The 19,657-nt window shown below is 40.0% G+C and overlaps 1 protein-coding gene across 1 annotated transcript; it reads right to left on the reverse strand.

The window, feature by feature from the left end:
* Nucleotides 1-8: 8 nt before the first annotated feature.
* On the reverse strand, nt 9-18,575 carry LOC135942754 (homeobox protein H2.0-like). Its single transcript, XM_065489035.1, has 4 exons — nt 18,241-18,575; nt 13,447-13,740; nt 11,784-12,046; nt 9-701 (listed from the first exon to the last, which is right to left on the reverse strand). The coding sequence occupies exons 1-4, from the start codon at nt 18,563-18,565 to the stop codon at nt 414-416; spliced, it is 1,170 nt and encodes a 389-aa protein (XP_065345107.1). The 5' UTR covers nt 18,566-18,575; the 3' UTR covers nt 9-413.
* Nucleotides 18,576-19,657: the final 1,082 nt, after the last annotated feature.

The raw sequence follows: 19,657 nt of genomic DNA on the forward strand, positions 1-19,657 counted from the left end.
TTAAGGAACTCAATAATTTTGGATAATCACAAATTTATTTCTTCTTTACACAATATTGTATTTTAATTCGAGTTAACACCAAGCACAGTGTCATTCATATTTATACTGAGTTATTTACAAAAAGACTTCTAGATCTTCTTTCAAGATCTCTTATTTTTTCCTAAGATTGTGCGGCATTATTGCGAAAATGAAGTGTTCTCGGATCTGATTTAGTGCATACTTTATCTTATTGATACACTGATGATAATAATTATACTATATAGTAAGTTGAAGAGATTAAAAAATCCAGCCATTTCCAAGTACAGTGTATTTACATGCCTACTAACGTAATCAACCGGACAGCGCGGCAATTTAAGGTAAATGCGGACATAGTTAACAAAAAATATCAATTTCACGAGCTGTATACGCTCAGATCACGTCACGTTGATTTCCTCGTCGTCCGACTCGTCCCAACACTCTTGCTGCGTCGGCGACATGTCAGCCTCGTGCTGGCCGCCGGCCGCCTGGGGCGAGCCCGCGGGTGACATATCCGATGGGCCCAGGTCACGCATCCTGGCTCTGTCCGCCTCGGCGTCGCTCAGGTCGGGATGCGGGTTGTTTTTGTTGGGCAGGGTTTGTTCCCGCGAACCTCCAGCGGCCAGAAGCTCCCGTTCCTTCGAGTTGCGCCACTTCATCCGCCGGTTTTGGAACCAAATTTTTACCTGGAAAAATGAGATTTTTAGTGATTTTGGCGAGTTGATAAATTTGTCAGAATAATTTTTATTCGACGGTTTCCCATTGAAGGAAGACTTTTTCTGGACTTGCCGCAGTTTTTGGATGCGTGTCCAATTGCAAGCGTTAAAATTCTCAACTGTTACATTTGATCAATCGCCGTGAGCTTTCACTCCCATTGAAAATTTACCCCAGATCAGACGCCACACGGCGACCTGGCATGAATTGTTATTCGCGTGATTAATGGAAAATTTGGACTGGCACGTCGCTGAGTTTGATCAATTATTGGAAAGAGAAGCAGCAGTCAACTGCGGATGCCGCTAGAACGTGTAAAATTGATTTACTACCAAAACCGGATACATACAAAACGAATCGTAAGGAGCGAATTCATTCCATTACGTACTGGAACACGGGAAAATTTGACGGGGATTTTTTTCTTTAAATTTCATAATTGCTAAACACCTTGCATAATGGGACTCCTCATTTTTTTCTCCGTTGTTCATTGCATCTGGATGACATGGCATTTTATTAGCAATGATAATTTTAGGGGATAGTTTTCAGATGCAGACTAGTATAGTTTAATAAATAATTTCTAGTCCGGGTGAGTATTAGCCCTTTTTCTAGCAATTTTTAAAATTTGACATAATTTAACATTGAAAGTACAAAAAGAGTTGTGTTCGATTCTTGGCACAGCGCTTGCAGGGGGTGACAAAGAGAGACCACCATCGTCACTCACTCACCCCCGACGGCGGCCGCATCTGGCGGTGACACGGCCCGGCGTCGCGCATATACAAACGTGCGTGATGTGCGCGAGCAAGCAAAATAAGTCACTTTTCGACCCCAAATCAGCAGCTTTTTACTCTGCGGCGGCACAAAAGCGCGTGCGAGTTTCACGGGCGGGCTGCAAATTTCGACTTTGCTTGTTTGACAGGCATCGGTGATTACACAATATTGATGTCTCAATCCTGCGTCATCAATAATCCATTTATTGCGCTGACGAATGGGTATTTTTTGGCCCCCATTTTTCGTGTAATTACCATAATGTCAGCATTTACGAATGTGTTATTGCCATGTCAACGTTCCCAGATGTTTTATTTTGTGCGCGAATATAACGCGTCGCATGCGATTGTCACGTCTGTGAAAAAAAGAATAATCGTGATACGTTTGACAATGGTTGGTCACTGTTTATTTGTGTTTTGATGTGCTCTGCTGCGTTTTTCCATTAATATTCGTTGTTGCAAATTAATCGCGGGGCATTTTTACGGTTGACCAACAAATGTTAACCACCGTATGATATACTGGGGTACTTCATTCATCGCTCACCATATTAAATCCGCGCGTTTAAAATTTTTTTAAATAACATACGTAAATCAGCGGATTAAATACTCAGAGCATTAACTAAAAAAAAGACTAACTTGCTCAGAACACATTACTGTATAGGGAACTGTTCGTTGGAAATTTCTGACTTTTCTCTTTTGAAATGGAATGAGGATTGTGCGCAGTATTATGAATTTATTCTAACAATCTGAATATAATATTTGAAAGAGAGCATTGTGCCGTAACTGCGAGTTATTAATTTTCTTTTCCTGCGATAATAAAAGTGGAAAATGCTGGAGCAAATGCCGCACAGAAGCCTTGAAGAGGGAGGGAGCGAGAGAGAGAGAGAGAGAGGCGTTTAGCCATGGCTGGCATGCAAAAGCTTTGCAGCTGACGTTGAATCAATTTTATGATAACGAGTCTCGAAGCTCGGCGTTCGCTCGCAAATCGCTCCGTCGCCTGCAGGTTCGCGAGAGTATGCAACCGGCTCGGCATATGTGTACAATAGCCGAAAAATGCCTAATTTTAGGAATTCCCCGAGCAGCCAACTGACATTTCCATTTGGCGTATGATGGAAAATACTTTGCTACTTTTTCTTCATCCCCTTCTGAGTCAGTGGACAAACAGTTTTTGTAAATCGCTGTTGCATAGCAGAGATTGCCAGTAACCTCCGAAAAAGGGTGGAATTAAAATTATTGTTTCGATTGAAGAGCGATTTTTCGATTTTTGCAACAGTCGGATTTGTGTGTCATTGTGAGAAGTTACTGGCAATCACCGCTTCCACAGCGAAAAATATTATATTTAAAAGCAAATTTTGATAACTTATTGCATCGTTGTGAGAATACTTGGCAAGATATTGAACGATGATAATGGCGACGGAACCGCTTGCGAACCGAGTCAAGAGCGGGGCTCATGTTTGATGCATAAAGCAGTGGCACTGCTGGCGTTTTCTCGGATGGCGCCTTGTAGAAGCATCTCGGCAGATAATCTGATTGTATATTCATACTTCAATGACTCTCGCCGACGCTTAATTAAATTTTATTTTTCCTCTCGCGCGCTGCTCCCATCTTCCCACTCGTGCGCTCTTAATTAACATTTTAGCGCCGGAAAAAGTGAATGAAGCAGAATTGCTGGCTCGAAGAGATGAGAGTTTTTCTACCCCTAATATGGTAACTGCACGGATTTCACGCGCAGCTCGATAATTTCAGTTCGGCTCGAGGAAGAGGAAATTCAGCTGTCATCAACAGTTGTCCGATTTTCAGCGGGAGGGGCAGTTCGAGTTAGTAAATCTCTCGGAACAACACAAGGGAAGGCGAGCATTAATTTTACCCTGCTTGTTTGCGCCGTTTTTTAATTGGCCGCCGGCCATTCACGAGACGGAGACGGCCGTAAAAGCAGATTTTATTTAATTCTCTACACACGCAATTTAATTAATCGCCGCCGCCTGCTGCTCCAGTGCGATCGCTGCCGAAAGAGTTACTTGGCGCTTTATTGCCATTGTTTTATTGCCCTAATTAAGTATTCCATATTGCCGCTGTATTAACAAATTATACAACCGAGCGGAACAAATTATTGCTCAAAGTTATTGCATTAATTATATTGTAGGCTGCCGAGTTGGATACACGACGCGCGCGCCTTTTGTGCGCGGCGCCGCGTGTGCGGATAACTCTCGTCACTTATGCATATTGGGCGCCCGCCGCGATTTTCCACACTTCAAAGCTGCCACAGCCGCGCACCGAGTGAGTGAGAGAGAGAGAGAGAAGCTGCGAATTAATTTAAGTCGTGCTAAATTGATGCCAATGAAATGCACAACAACTCAGTGATGAAAATAGAAACAATTAGAGGTACTGCAAAATGTCCTGACGGAATAAAAAATACGGAGAGACAACATGATTTTCTCTGGAGATGTAGGTTATTTTGAGTCAACAACCTTTTACCTGTAGTTGAAACATTTCTGACCCTTGATGATGATTCATCATCGTAGGAGGGGTTTACAAAATATCAAATAACTTGTGACAAATCAATTTAAAAACCCGACATGATGAACGAAGTATGAGTGCTAAAAAAGACTAAAGAAAATTTAAGCAATTTTCTTTATATTTCATATTGAAAATTAAAAGTGTTTATATTATAGGGCAGTGAATTTTTGATGCTTAATTTTTTGGAAATAGTCGGCAGTTTTATTGTTTCAAAACTATAGCTTTAATATATTTGCGGATTTTTGTATTGCGCTTTGACTGCTGCTAAAGTATGATTAAGAAAGTTATCTAGGTCTAGATGGCAAATTGAATGGGCTTGATCGCGTAATTTGGGCTAATTTTGTGTCTATAAGTGAATCAGATGCTTCGAAGTATAATTTCAGCTGTGATTTATTCCCAACTAACCCCCTTTCCCCCCAAAAAATAAACAAACCGAGATGGAATTGTTATTGAACGCTAAGTAAAACGAGGGATCTGTCTATTATTAGCTTTTGAGTTGCAGGTAAGCGCATGTGCCGAATCTTTCAAGACGAATAATTGTAAATAATGGAAACTATTGCGTCACAAATTGAACTTGAATGCAATGCACGTTTGCCAGTACTACTAATTCCGTTTTCAATCTCATCAAATGAGCATGATACGCACGTGCTCAATATCAGGTTTCCGCAATCAGAAGGGAAATCCCGGCTGACAAGAGCGAACACACATCATGTACTTGAGCGGCGATATTTGCCAACAAGCCTTGTCGGCGGCGGGGCAAGAAATGAGGAGCGCCGGGTCAATTTATTTTGCTATCAGTTTAATTGCAGGTTTGTTTTGGCCTCTCTCTTTCTCTCGACGCGGCCGGGCAACTGGATATTCCTGCGAACGTGCACGCGTGCGGCTCCGGGGGTGGAGCGGAAAAAGCCAAAGGGCGATTCGCCCCCGTCTGCATGTTAGCTGCCAAACACACATGCACCACTTCATTCATCAAACACCCCATGTAACATATTCTTAAATTCTTATTTCGCCCCCCAGCAGCCCTCGAGAGCAGAGAAAGTACGCACTTTGTGTCGGGCACAGCCGAGATTGGATTTCGTTTCACTCGATGGCCGTGCTAATGCGCCGCGCTGCATATTGCAAACACTGCGCTATTATATACAAACGCATGCATGCAACTGATGGCCGAGTGTGTGTCACTGTGTGTCGCGCGCGTGAGGAGGGGTCGCCCCGGCCCCCAGGCGCACTCGGCGGCCCGCGTAATTGTTTCAGCAGAGCGCCGTTTAAATTGATTGCGCTGCAATTGATTACGCTTTCTGCCTGGTTTAACGCTAACCGCGTCTCGGCTGCATCACCAAACAAAACATCCGGGGGAATCGAGTATTCATTGCTCGTTGATGCCGAGAGAGTGCATTTTTACATCGCTCTCTGTAAAAGACACTTCTGGTGCTCGGCGAAGTGAATACTCAACAATTTATTTTAGCTCTCTTCTTGACAGAATAAACAATCACAGTAATGATATACTCAATAAAAGTTCAAAAACGCACATATATTAGCTTTTTTACTAGAAAATGGAGAGCAGATATTTTTGATTAAATTTTTAATAGCTATAATAATAATTGTGGATATAGAATAACTCAAAATCATTTTGTATTAAGAAACCTATCATTGGGTGTGGCTAAGAAGTATTTTTTTAACTTTTGTTTGAGCTCAATCCTAAATTTTTAGTTTTTAGGGTGCTATATTATATTATAGGTGTCGGAATAACCAAGTATGCCGGAAAATGTGTATGCACTTTTTACGGAAAATCGGGGAGAAACCCCGGAGAGAACTACTTTCAGCCGAAGCGCCTTTTTCACACGGAGAACGGCCTCCTACCAATGTTGAAGGACTGCGATGGATCCGAAATTTCCCTCCCTGTGTGGTGCTCTTAGCAGTGGTGCTATTTTAACTTATTTTTTATGTAATTGACAAATTTATTCACTTAGTGCTAAAACCGATTCATTTTTTCAATCGCATGATTTTTCAGTTTCTATTTGTCACTTATTGCCTCATTGCTATTGTTTAAGTAACTTTTCAACAATTTATAAACTGTATTTACAAAAAAAAATATTATGAATTGAGATGTTAGTCGTGTTAATCTATCTAACCTAAAAGTTATAGTCTGCTGACTTTGATTATAATATTGTCTATTAATTCAATTAACAATGAGAAATTTAATACTGTTTGATTTATAACGAGAAAATTATAGCAGTAATTAATTAACATGAACATTTATGTACGGCACTTAATTACAATCATACATTAATAAATATAATTTAATTATCTAAAATAACTTATTATCTTACTAAAATTTCACCAGAAATATTTTTGCAAGCAAAATAAAGTTTTAAAATTTTGTTGTAACTATTTTAGCTAATTTTAATTGTAATAACGATTCCTCAGCTTATTTAAAATTATTTAAACTTCAAACTAGAAATTTTCAGATGTGTTTTATTTTGAAAATCATAAGTAAAAGGTGCTATAATGAATCAAACGAACAAACCCCAAAAAGATCAGCGTTTGCTCAATTTAATGCCAGCAGGCTGATTTTTCCCCAACCTCTATCCGCCGCCGCGTGCGCGCTGAAAAGCAGTTGGCGTCGGCTGCTGGCGAAAAGACTTGATGATAGCAATATCATGAAATCTCTGTTGGCGCAATAAAAAATATCCAGAGAGCGCGGAGAGAGAAAAATGGTTATGGAGTGGAACGACGGCGGTGGCGGCGGCGGCGGAGAGAGAGAAGCGGAGAGCGATTTTGCACACAGCAGGGAGGGTGCGAGATGATGATGATAAAAATTGGTAGAGCGCAGGCAGCTTTCTTGTATTTGATTGGTTGAGAAGAGGAATTTTATCGACCACATAATATAGAAGCAAAGAGAGAGTAAAAAGTCGAGAAAGAGGCGTTTTATTCGCGTTATAAAAGTACCATGGTGGGGCTTTTGCGAATCAAATGCCGCCGACAATAATTCTGCGCGCGATATCGTGCTCTCTCTCTCTCTCTCTCTCTCTCTCTCTCTCTCTCTCTCTCTCTCTCTCTCTCTCTCTCTCTCTCTCTCTCTCTCTCTCTCTCTCTCGCGGAACTGGTCCGAGTCGCCGGCGCTGTTCTCGGCGCGCACAGCCATTGCTACGACCCTTTCTGCCATTCCATCTGCTCTCTCGGCTTTTATTGCAAAAGGCGGCGGCGGCTGCTGCCAGCCAAGCCTCGGCCCTCGCAAATTGACTCCGACCGAATTAGCTCTCATAACGCCTTCCATTACAACGCCACCAGAAATTGCCGCTTTCGTGCCCTTTGCATTGTCGTTCCGTTAATTATTTATTCAGCAAAGAGTTTTTATCAAAGGGCTAACCTAGCATAAACCATTTGACGTGTATTTTAAAGATCCGCTATGTACGTTAATTGTGACCTCACAAAATAAAATATCTATTTATAAATTAACAACAAAAACTTTGGGTTAAAATAATGTGAGTGGAAGGGAAGGCAAACAGCAAAAAATAACAATTTGGGTGGAAAATAACGACATCATGCAAGAAAATTGGGCTACAAAAGGCTTTTAATATTCTAAGGATAAACGGAAATAATGATTTGTGTCATTAGATGAAATCAGACGGATTGAGCAAATAAATAACTCCTAAGTAAATAATTAAATATTTACATAATATCTATATTTATAAATTTCACTTCAAGTACAGCACATTTATATTAACTTGTATGCTTTTATCTTGAGATTGTTTTTCTGTTATTGGTTTAAATTAATTATTGAATGGGACAGTATTTGATAATTAATTAAAAACAAGTGCTTTTAAGAAAAACATGTTATGTGATTTCAACAACTTTTGGCTGGTAAATAATTTGAGTTTCACTTAGTTATTTTCAAACAAGGCATTGTGGTGTGCATTCACGAAAAGTATCTCGGAGGTTAAATAAGGAGTTTTAAATATGGCAGGGATTTCTGAGCCCCTGAATTGCTGGCTCTGTGAAAAACCGGTAGAGGAGGATGTGCCACAACTGTCTCGGAAGAAACTAGAGGTATTATCCCAATATTGTTTCGTCCACATGAACAAGAGAGTTCATCTCTTAAGCGACAGGGACGACGTTCTTTGCGGTGCTTGCATTGATTACGCTAGCAATAAGTATGGAATTTAATCTATGACCCTTGACCTTTATAAAAATGATTGTCTCCTTTTTCAGGTTTTTCCTTGCACAATGCAAACGTGCTTATCAAGGCGAGGAAGAAAAGGACACGTCACTTATCAGTACGTTTAAAACCTTGCTTGAAAAATTCGAATATATTTTGACTAACTTTATATATATGTTAATATAAGGGACCGCGGATTGGTTTCTCACATCGATGGTGCTTATTGAACCCGGCGAGAAAAGGTATAAATATAAAACATATAATATAGCGCTCAAATTTCCTCTTTTGCCGTGCCAATGCGGATTCCTGCGGGTCGAATTAGGTTAGTCAGCCGGATTACTCGGTCGACGATTCGACATGACGTGCCGAAAATCGGCGGTAACGTAAAAAAACGTTTTTCGGCCTGAAACATAGCAAAAGGTTTGACAAGAACGCCAGCTAACAATCAGAGGAAGGATCGAGCGATGGAACTCTGATTGACTTTTTGACGATCCAGACAATAGCGCCACAGCGACAGCTAGAGCAAACGAAAAATTAGGTCAGCCAACAACCTCAGCCAGTAGCCTTCAGCCTTTTGTTACTTGACTTGCTTCCGCTGAATTTCACTGTGGCACTCTGTTTGCTAGTGCATGGTTCACACCAAAAACCTCTATAATATTACATTTCCGGTTTCCGCTGTGTTTCGACCCTTTGTGTCCATTTTTCAACAATTCGTAATTCGCCAACCTAACCTAATTTTTGACCCTCAGAAGTCGATTGGCTCTTTCAAAATTAAAATTCCAGAGCTATACACTTTTAATTGAATTATTTTTATCTTCAATGTTATCTTTTCAATTGTTAAAAACCGTTCTTTTTTATATAAGGCTTTGCCTACCAGAACTTGAAGGACTTGAGGAAATAGCCAATGAGGTGGCATTGGCAAAGGAAATCAAAACAAACTGTATGTGCCCATCAGATTGCCTTGATGAACTTCCGTCAGTGTTAGCGGAGGACTGCATAGAAACCCACATGCCATGCTATTATATTTGTGGGGAAACTATTATAGGAGTCGAAGAAATGATACAGCACGAATGTTTTAAGTTTTGTAATGATAATAATAATAAAGAAAAACGTTTGAGAGGTGCATGATCAGGTGAGGCTCTTCCTCAAAAATAAAATCTGAATAACTTTTCAATGAACTTTACTGATCAACAGCGTTGACCAGATACGCACGTTGAAAATTGGTTCCCTCTGGTCAGATCCAAGACGGCGCCGAAATGTGGTAAACTTCGAGCTCTCTTTTAATTTTCCGTCTGATCCGATCGGAATTGATGCAATGCTAATTATATGACAAATTTGTTGGAACCTCGCTTCTTTACAACATTTTCATTTGTCCTTTTCAAAGTTCCAAATACCCCAACCTATTATGCCATGCCTGCATGTGTGTCGCATGAATCTTGCCCCCGGTGCTGATTAATATGAAAAAATCGATCGAAATCTATAGCTCAAATGTTTTGCATAAATTAAAATTCCGAAAAAACAAACAAAGATTTAGATTTTTGGATTATAAACAATACATGTTTATTTTGTTAAGCCCAACAATATAAACTAAGCGACCATTTAAATACGTCAAGTCTTATTTTGACTGATTCAATCAGCTAAGCAGATCATTTCAAAAGAGACAATTTCAATTTATTTTCTGCAGAAAAATTACAAATGGCCCCATGAATATGTATAGATAATAAATTCATTTTGTAGTAAAGGCACGCGTGTTCCGCTCCAACCAGCTGGTTCGTAGGATCTACGCGCGCATTTCCTGACTCATAAAATATTCAATTAAGTGTGGGCCGGCGTATATATTGGAAACACAAACTGCACGGGTAAAAATTCAAACTTTGCCGCGGCTCTTTCATTAATAAAACATCGTATTTCTGAATGCATAAAACTCGGGTAAAACTTGAATAGCCGGCTGCGCTCACATGACGTGTACAAAAATAACACGGCTCCATGAATTAATTAAAAAAGTTGGGCGAAATATTTGAATGAAAAAGCAGTTGGAAGGCGCATGGATCGATCGAGTAGGGCGAATTAAATTTCGAGGGCCGCCCCGCCACCGCTTTTATGAGCCAGTTCATGTAAGAGTAATGCGTTTTTTATGATGTGCGCCGCTCATTGGCCGCGGAGCATATTTTATGTATGAATCGAGCCAACCAACTCGGGCCCCGCGCCCGATATAATAAAAAGTTTTCATATGCGGCCATAAAGTGCAGGGTTTTCTTGAATTAAACATGGCTCTCTATTGGGAAAAAGCGGCGAGTCTGCGGTTGATGGCTCAAGAGTTATGGCGCGCACTCCGCCACCGCCGACTATTCCCAACTAAGAAGGGCTCGCCGGATTATTATTACCATTATATTATATCTGCACCACATTATCATCATCATATGGTTAAATCATCTTGTGCGCGCCTTTTGTGCACTACCGCCGAGAATGAAATGCCATTCCGACACCGCGAATCGATCGTCGTCGCCTCTTCATTCCGCAATGCTCGACTTTTGCTCGCTTACTTCTAGACTGAGTTGGGAAATCAAACAGGAGGAAGACAATTTTTTAAAATCTGGGAAGCTAATAACACAAAAAATTGTCGATTTTTTGCAACGAAAATTTCGTTTTTAAGTTTTTAAGTTTTTTTTATATAAAGGAGGAATAGTCTTCAGAATAAAAATGGATCTCATAAAATAGGAAGATGTGCCGCATATTTATGGAGAGCGAAGTGGATCGGTTTTACGATTTCGTCTCTTGTTCCACTTTTTGATTGTGCTCGGAAATAAGTAATGTCGATCAACGACTACTAGTGATTCATAAGCCTCGTCTGTGCATAATTAATTCTACGGAGGATTTTGTTTTGCAGGTATAGAGAGCTGCTAAGAATAAAGAAGACCTTTGTTGGCGAGATAAAATTATTTTTATGCTTGAATTTTCCACTTAAAGCCGCACCCAAGGGTAATAATTCAGACATATAGATTTGGAGCCATTGCGCTGATTTTTCATTGTTATTTTCATATTTAAAAAGTATTTTTAATATCACAAATTAGAGAAAAGAAAATTATATAAAAAAAATCACTGTAAGAATTGCCACATTTTCCGAAAAATACGCTTTATGGATTTAAATTCACTATTTTTCATGCGCGCCATACAACATACGGCAAATGTTGTTTTCATGATATGTGTATTAAGGGAAAACAGCTCTATTTACTAAAGACCCCATAAATAAAAATACTTGACAGTGACACAAAAGTTCTAAATATTCTGTTATTTCATAGTTTCGATAACTTCATTAAATTCTTTTTTTTTTAATTTGTTTATCCTCAACAGAGTCACATTTATTATTTAATTTATTTATTTTATCGGACCCACGACTGATACCGAACAACTCGCGAAAACTCCGCGTCCCAATAATATCATGGCGAATAACATGGGGCTCACGTGCCTTAGTGTACAAACCCTGTAAACAGAGTAAACCCTGTTCAGAAAAGGGCACAACTTGTCACATAAAAAAAGTTCCAATGAAATGCATGACATTCTTTGCCTTTTGTTAGGAGTTCTATCCATTAATATCGTTGTAAAAAACATTCTCCCCTTACCTGTGAATCTTTGAGACCGAGCTTCTCAGCCAGTTTCTTCCTGTCCGGTTTGCTGATGTACTTCTGCAGCTGGAAGCGCCGCTCGAGCCCTTTCCTCTGCAAGTCTGAAAACACAGCACGTCTCATCATCCCTCTCCGCGGCTTGCCCCTCGCGCTGCCAGCCCAGGGAAACGAGCCTGCCAACGGGAAAACCGAGGGGCCGTTCGGCTGGACCGTCTGGGCTGAGTTTGGGGTCTGCTGCTGGCCCCCATTTTGGGTTGTCACTGCAACACATAAAAAGAAAATCGGCTCTTTTGATCGGCTCTGCCGCAATTGATAATCCGTTTCATCGGTTTTGATGATGGATCACGCGCGTCAGGCGCATGCTGCCCTAAAATAGGGACCTCAAAAAGGCAAATCCCGGCGGAGTGATTCAGGTGTTGACAAAAGAGCAATTATTATTCTCCCCTCGCGAGCGAGCAGCGTTTTTCCAAGCGAACGGAGAAGCTGAAAAAGCAGCTTATTGATCTGTGTTTTTTTACAATGCATAATTGGCCCGCGAGAACTGTGTAGTTGCACCGCCGGGAAGGAAAGAAAGATAGCGGTCGCGGCGCGGAGAGTGGCAGTTATGAAGGCCGCGCAAATAACATGTCAAATCGGCTCCAGACAACAAACCACATAACACACACGGCAGCCGACACAATGCGCGGATTATCTTCCCCAAATGTTTTGATAGTCTCGCCAGGGGTTGGCTCTGAAAGCGGCGCAGCATCGTGGGAGGCCGTGCACGAGTAACAAACGGCAACACCACCTTTGCTCTCGGCACATTCATTTTCGGCTCAATGCAGCGCCGGGTTAATTGAGTGGAATGCGTGAAGAATTTTTGGCAAACTGCACTCCCACAGCCCTGGATTAGATGCGTGGATGCATTCTCGCTGTGGGTGGCTGATTCAGAATGAGGGGATTCTTACGGAATTTCCTTTATCAGAGAAGACCTGATTTACTGTTAAAAGCGTGGAAAACGTATATGAGATGGGTATTAATTTTATGGCTGTAGCTTATCCAGTCTGAAGTAAAGATTTAACGGATTGATAGTATTTATAGGATACATGGGATACATCAATTTTCGACTCAAAGCGGGATTCTGCCTTTGACCTGAAAGGTCTCAAAAACAAAAACAAAAAATCATTGTCGCGATAAATTTCAGAGCATAGATGGGTTTTTTCCAGCATTTTTGCACTCACTCAACAATAATTAAATTTGCTAATTTTTCGAAATTTGATTTGAAACAAGTTATTATTAAAATTTGGTGACCTTGCCCTTTAACCTAGAAAAAAGTTATTTAAAAGTTCAACTTTGATTCTATATGCACTCATAATGTCTTCATTAGATGCCGAGATATAGTGGATTTCGTATTTTTCAAAAAAAGTCTTAAATCTGGGAAAAGTATTCAAAATTTTGGCTCGTAAATTTTACTAAATATTCTTTAGACCACTAACATTATGTGAAAATCATTACGGAGATATTATGGGGATAATTTAGCCCAATTTATATAATATAAAACATTGCTGATACCGCCTTCAGTTATTTTTCGCACCCTGATCTCCACGAGGATTTCAAATCCATCCATATGAACGATATCACAAAATTAATTTGCTATGTATGTTTCAAAATAAATAATTACCAGTCAAGTAAGGATGTCTGCACGAGGCAAGGAAGGACTGGAGGTGCGAGTCGAAGACGTGGTGCGTCGGCTGCGGCCTCGAGGCGATGGGTTTGGCGATGCCCAAGCCGCCAAACGACGCAGGGCCCGTGCCACTGTGCAGGAATGGGTTGATAGGTGCGCCCGAGGGGTGGTGCGTCCGCCACAGGGCGGCGTTCAGGGCCTGGTGCACGTGGTGCTGCACCTGGGAACTGCTCAGGTGCTGCTCCGTGTACAGCCGTTTACGCCTCGCCGGACTTGACCTTTGAAGACACGCTGCAAAAGGCAAACAAAACACTTGGGGTTTTACACGGGCTGATAAACATTATAAATAGAAAATTAATGCCTGATTGATTTTTATATGATCATAATGAGCTATAATATAAAATTTTCCAAGAATGTAGTAAGTTGCTTTAATCGGAATATATAAACTGCGCATTTTCTTCAGTGGCTGAAAAACTCCCCTTTTCAATTGAGAAAATAAAAAGATAAATATTTAAACTCTGAATTCAAAGTACAAGAGTATCTCAGTCATTAAGCTCCCTATGCTGGTCTGTATTAATTAGACACGCCTTTCGAATTATTTGTATGCTGAACAAATAAACGCACCTCGGGCACTTTCGGTCGATGCTCACTTTTTGAAATCGCACCTGCGAAAATAAACGGCAGCCTCTTTCACTTTTTTCTTCCCTTGCATGAAACGAAATCATCCCCTATATACGCTGGGAGGCTTGCGCGTTTTGATGAGGAGCTCCGTCAGAGCAGACAAATTTATAGGAGTGCGTAGCACAAAAGCGGTCGAGTTTGTAAACGCGCGGTGTGTGTTATTGTTGCAGATCAACACACAGTTAAAATACCGCTCTTTTGTGCGCAGGCAGTTAGTTAATTCTCACAATGAAAAGAGAATGGGCAGCGCTCAAGAATCAGCCGCGGGATTATCCGCATGCTCTCTTTTCACAGAGTAAATAAATATTTCATCGACGGGCGAAAAGGGCGGCTGCGATTTCAAAAGGGCAGCCAGGCGGACTTGCCGACGCTAGCTGAACTGACAGATCGGATCGGAGGGAGAAGTGCCCGCTCGCTCGCTCTAATTGGTCATATATGCAAAGGAACAAAAAACATTTGACATCTGCTCCCGTCGTTTCTAGTGTGTGCAAACTGATTTTTGATTGCCGCCATTAGAGCACAAGATTTATATCGAGAGTCAATTTCGCAACGAGCTTAAAAATCATGATCATCCAATTTCACTAAAAATTCGTTAAACGACTGGCCATATTTTTACACGGCTGGAAATGGTGAATTCTAACTTGCTTTTATTTTTACATTTTCTTCTAGAGCTCAACAGTAAATGGTATAAAATTAAATCAGTTACATAAAATAAATAAAGGTGAACCTCACGCAGTTTCAAAGCGGCATGGGTCTTCAGATCATACTGAAATTATGTGGAGAGATCGGCCCAGTGGACCAGTCAAAATTCCAAGAATTGTCTAAAACTTACTAGGGCTCAAAGTTTGCAATTTTTCGAAAAATTTAAAATCTTATAGGTTCATCTAGTTGAGATAAATTAAAAATGTTGGTGTCTTAAATTGAGTTCATGACATACTAAACAACTTGTGATCAATGACCACCTTGTAGACCAGAGGTCAAGGTCACAAAAAATATTTGAAAAGTACAAAAATTCACGACACATCAAAAATCACCTTTTCTATTTTTTGAATCTTTAAAATGTGCCTTATTTAATGGATACTATCAAATAATGGTGATTTTTTCGTCTTTTCCACGGATATTTTGACTATAAGTTGAAAAACGTGGGGTTCGCCATCCCGAATTCAAAACAGGACCTATTTGCGTGCTCTTTGCCGTTCCATCCCATAAGCAAAATTTCAGAGTTATTCAGCATATTATTTGGAGTCCTCCCAAGCACGAAAATTATTCCATGTTTTAAATATAGAAATGACCCGGTGCTAAATAAATAGTTTGCTAAACGCTAAACTCAAATCCTATTATCATAACTCTTTTTGATTGGCATGTTCTTCAAATGCGTGCGTGATGTTTATCTTAATTGAGTGTAATTGCGGGTAATGATGTTTAACACGTTTGGTGGTGGCGCACTCGATGTGTGGGAGTGTTTTGTTTATGCATCCCCAGAGTCACGCATGTCACATTTGTTGCCTATTTACCGAAGCAGCAGGCGCAAACAAGCGTGTGTCACAAATTACATGCGCGCACATACGCCGTGAGCGATAAATAACCTGTTAACCATTTTACGCCCGCATATTTAAACATGCGTCAGATAAAAATGGTGAGCTGGAAAAACAATTTATAGTAAAAGAGTAAAATATTGTAAAGCAGAGAGGATTATACAAATTTATTTTGCGGATAAACAGTTATAAAAAAAAATATTAAAACTGAAAAATTTTCCTTTGCATTTTTCAAATCAGTTTTAATAATGTATTTATTCATCACTTTATAACGTTGAAGGAAAGATAAAAAATCAAATTAAAAGAGCTTCAGGGATTCTTTAAGCGTTTTTACTTCGTGAAATTCTGAATTAAGCATCTCTTTTTAATCAAATTAAACCATTAGAGCCTCTTCGGTCCTGCAACGATTTTTATTAGAGAGCTGCTCTTGCGGTGGCGGATTTCATTTTATCCACGCGGTGGTCCTAGTGCGACGCAAGTTAATGAACTTTTGGGCGGCCCCCACGCTAAGCTTAGCTACTCGTCTTTCTTTATTAGCTGCACCCGCGCAGCTGTTGCCCGCTAGCAGCAAGGAAGAAGCAAACATTATATTACAAAGTCCCTCTCTCTCCGCCACCGCTTCTTCTTTTAATACTCGCTGAATTTATTATTTTATATTCTTCATTGCTACTTGCGCAAATTACTCGACGCCAGCGAATTTACGTGCGCAGCAACTGCTGTTCCTCGAGAGATGCCAATTTGCATTTTCTGCTGTCGTTTATTGGTAAAATTTAAGCTAGTTAAGCGGCTCAAGATTTTCATCCCCAACTCTAATACCGCTGTTTATAATTAAAGAGGAAAATGTTGAGCTAAAATTTTTTTTGGTTGAAAAGATGTCTTCAAATACAAAAGCATAATTCCATTTTCTTTTGTGTAGTAAATCGACCTCATTTAAATTTAAAATAAAATTATTTAAATGAATAGATTATGTTGTATGATTGATTATTTTTCTAATTTAGACCGCCTAGTTGCACCGTTGAACGCACATATTTTTAAAGCGGACTCTTATTTTATAAAATAGGATATATACAATTTTATTGCTCAAGTATTGTCAAAAATCTAATTCCAGGTAGTTTTGCGATTTTTTGTGTATAAGAAATCATCACTTTTTCAATTATCTTGTGAGAACTTATACGCACGCTATTTATATACATGATTTTTAAGCGAACCCGCATTCAGGAATTCAATTATAATTAACGTAACGTATTCTCTAAAAATTTCATTGGTTCCCAAGTTGAGGATGCTATTTTAATGTTGAGAAAATCGCTGCAAGATTTGCTTAGTAATCTAGTGATCAGCACTTTCGCTCTATACTGAAAATCTTACATATTATAGCGTATTTATACGGTTTTCTCCCTACTTTCCTTCCCCTAAAACTCGCTTCAAAAGTATACCAGGGCAAAACTTCACGACGACCCTGATTAATACGAGAGAGAAGATGATGAACAAATTAATAACATGAAAAAACAATGAATGATTCTATTTAATAAAGATTAGATGAAAATCATACCTAAAAAAGATATTTTAAGCAGAGCCTTTTATTCTGCGCTGATAATAAAAGGCATAGACAGACAAAACCCAAAAATGAAAATTGAAAGCTGTTAAGAAAAACTTTTATATTTTAATTGCTGCTCATCAACCCTGATTTAATGTACGTTGCAGAGAAAAAATTGTTGCTAGATTCCGCACAAAAAATGATTCCATGGCTTCATGGAGCCATCAGAGCAAAATATATATAACTCATTCCAAGAGAGCATGCAAGGATGCTTTTTGATTGATTAAACGCAAGTAAATCACTCAATTGATTACTTGCTGCCGAATGCACAATGTTGTTAATACCAGAAATATGCAAGCTCACTGAATATTGCACTAAATTTTGGTCTTTTAATAAATGTGGTCGGTGAATAGTAAAATTTTTTCAATTAAAATGTGTGAGCCGTGCGTAGAGTTAACTCTATAATTAAAACCAAAATATGTAAGTTAATAAATGGGGTTGGTATGTTTTAGTTTCATTATGTTGGCTTTTACCGATGCGATGCGAATTTCCTTGAGATAATAATTAGCAAATGCCAATATTCACGAAGGAAAGTGAAGCTATAACATTCCGATTTTTCGCGATCGCTGTGGAATCGGATATACCTGCTGATATCAATTAAGGACGATTTTAAAACTGCTGATTAAGAAGTGACACAACTAATGCCAAAAAACCTCCCTTTGCAAACTCGCTCATCAAATCCTAAAAGACGGTTCATAAAATATTTACAGTTTTGTCATGCACGAAAAAAGAAGAGAAAATTACGTTAATAAACAGAGGGACATTCATGCATACAACCATATTCATATTAAATCTGTTTTTTGTGTTAAATTTTATAGAATATTAAGTTTTTAACCATTCAAAATATTCTCTGGTTTGCTTGTCTGCAAGTTTACTAATAGAGATAAATACACATTATTAAGATCAATGCATTAAAAAAATAGCCATATAATTCTCAGACGTCAGAAAGGATCGAGGGTTTCTTAAGGGTGCGGAACTCACCTGCGCAAGGGCCAGGCTTATCACTACCGAGGATTGCACTAACACTGAACTTGAGGACCGGCTTGGAGTCGTCGTGGTGGTTGTCATGGGCTACGGCGTCGGCGACATCGACGCCGCAGGTGCACTCAGGAGTGTCATTTTCGTCTGTGGGGGTATGCGGCGGGGCCGGCGGCGAGGCCGAGTCGTCTGAGCACTCGTCCCGCAGTATGGTGAGCGACAGGGCGCGCTCCTTCAGAGCGGCCTGCTCCCTCAGCAGGTTGTCGACCAGAAAGGGCGAGCTGAGCATGCTGCAAGGGCCATGTTCGACCAGCAAGTGCGGCTGCATCCTCGCGCCGACCACGTGCCACTGACTCGCATCTCGCAGCCAGCCACCCTCGGCGACGGGGCGGCTGCACGCTCGGAGGCGGAGCGGTTGCCGCCCCGCCCCCGGCCCCCATTGGCCGCCCCGCCGAAGAAGTTATCATCCACCTTATGTGCTAATATATTCAAACCTCTTTCCTCTCGCCAGCCGGCCAGCACGCCTGAAACAAGAGGGGCGGCAAAAAAGAGTTTTATGTGCGCTGGCTGCGAAGAGAGAGGAGAATATGGTTTTATTCCATCGCGAAAGGGGTTGCTCTCGGTCCGTTTTATTGTCGCTCCAGCGGCTTGATTGTTTTATCACTCTGGCGGCACTTTTTGATGCGGCGCCGAATGCAGGCGGAAACGACATTTGTGCGCGGATTGAGCTCGCAAAAAGGGTTGCAGATAGATGGGTTTGTAAAAATTGATCCATCGAAATAAAGGAGAGGTTGCACATAGCAGGGAGCGATATCGAGCTTTATACGCAAATCAAAAGGTTCAAAGTATTTGACGTACTTTGTTTTCCATTCTTTCAGACACACCACCCATTTTTACCAATAATAATTATTATTTATTTTATTATATTAGACACCAACGGTGTACAACACAGAGTACATTATATAACGATATTATTTAACTGCAATTTCTTATATTTAGCAGCTTGAAATAAGGTAGTTGTATTATTTTTACAATTGAGGAAATGATACATGTCTATACCGCTTTCATCGCAGAATTGGCAAACACAATTAGCAGAAACATCTAGATGGAAACGTTTGTCTTTACATAACAGAAAATGATAACCATGGAAAGAGTATCTCGTAAAAACACTTCGATCTTTACAATAGGGTAGCCACCAGTTCTTGTTTGTCATAGCTGGGGTACTGTAAAAATTAGGGTGAATATTTTGTTTTTTATGCATCATATTATCCAAGAATTTAATATAAACAGGTGTGTCCGGCAGGGAGAATTTTGTCTTTAAGTCATTTACAAAATAATCAGTCTCAACTAGATCATATACAAATCTTGATTTCATTCTCTTATCGACACATAAGGCTTTCTTAAAAAATCTAGACTTAGC

Source organism: Cloeon dipterum, chromosome 4, assembly GCF_949628265.1.
Source record: "Cloeon dipterum chromosome 4, ieCloDipt1.1, whole genome shotgun sequence".
Classification (NCBI taxonomy): Eukaryota; Metazoa; Arthropoda; class Insecta; order Ephemeroptera; family Baetidae; genus Cloeon; species Cloeon dipterum.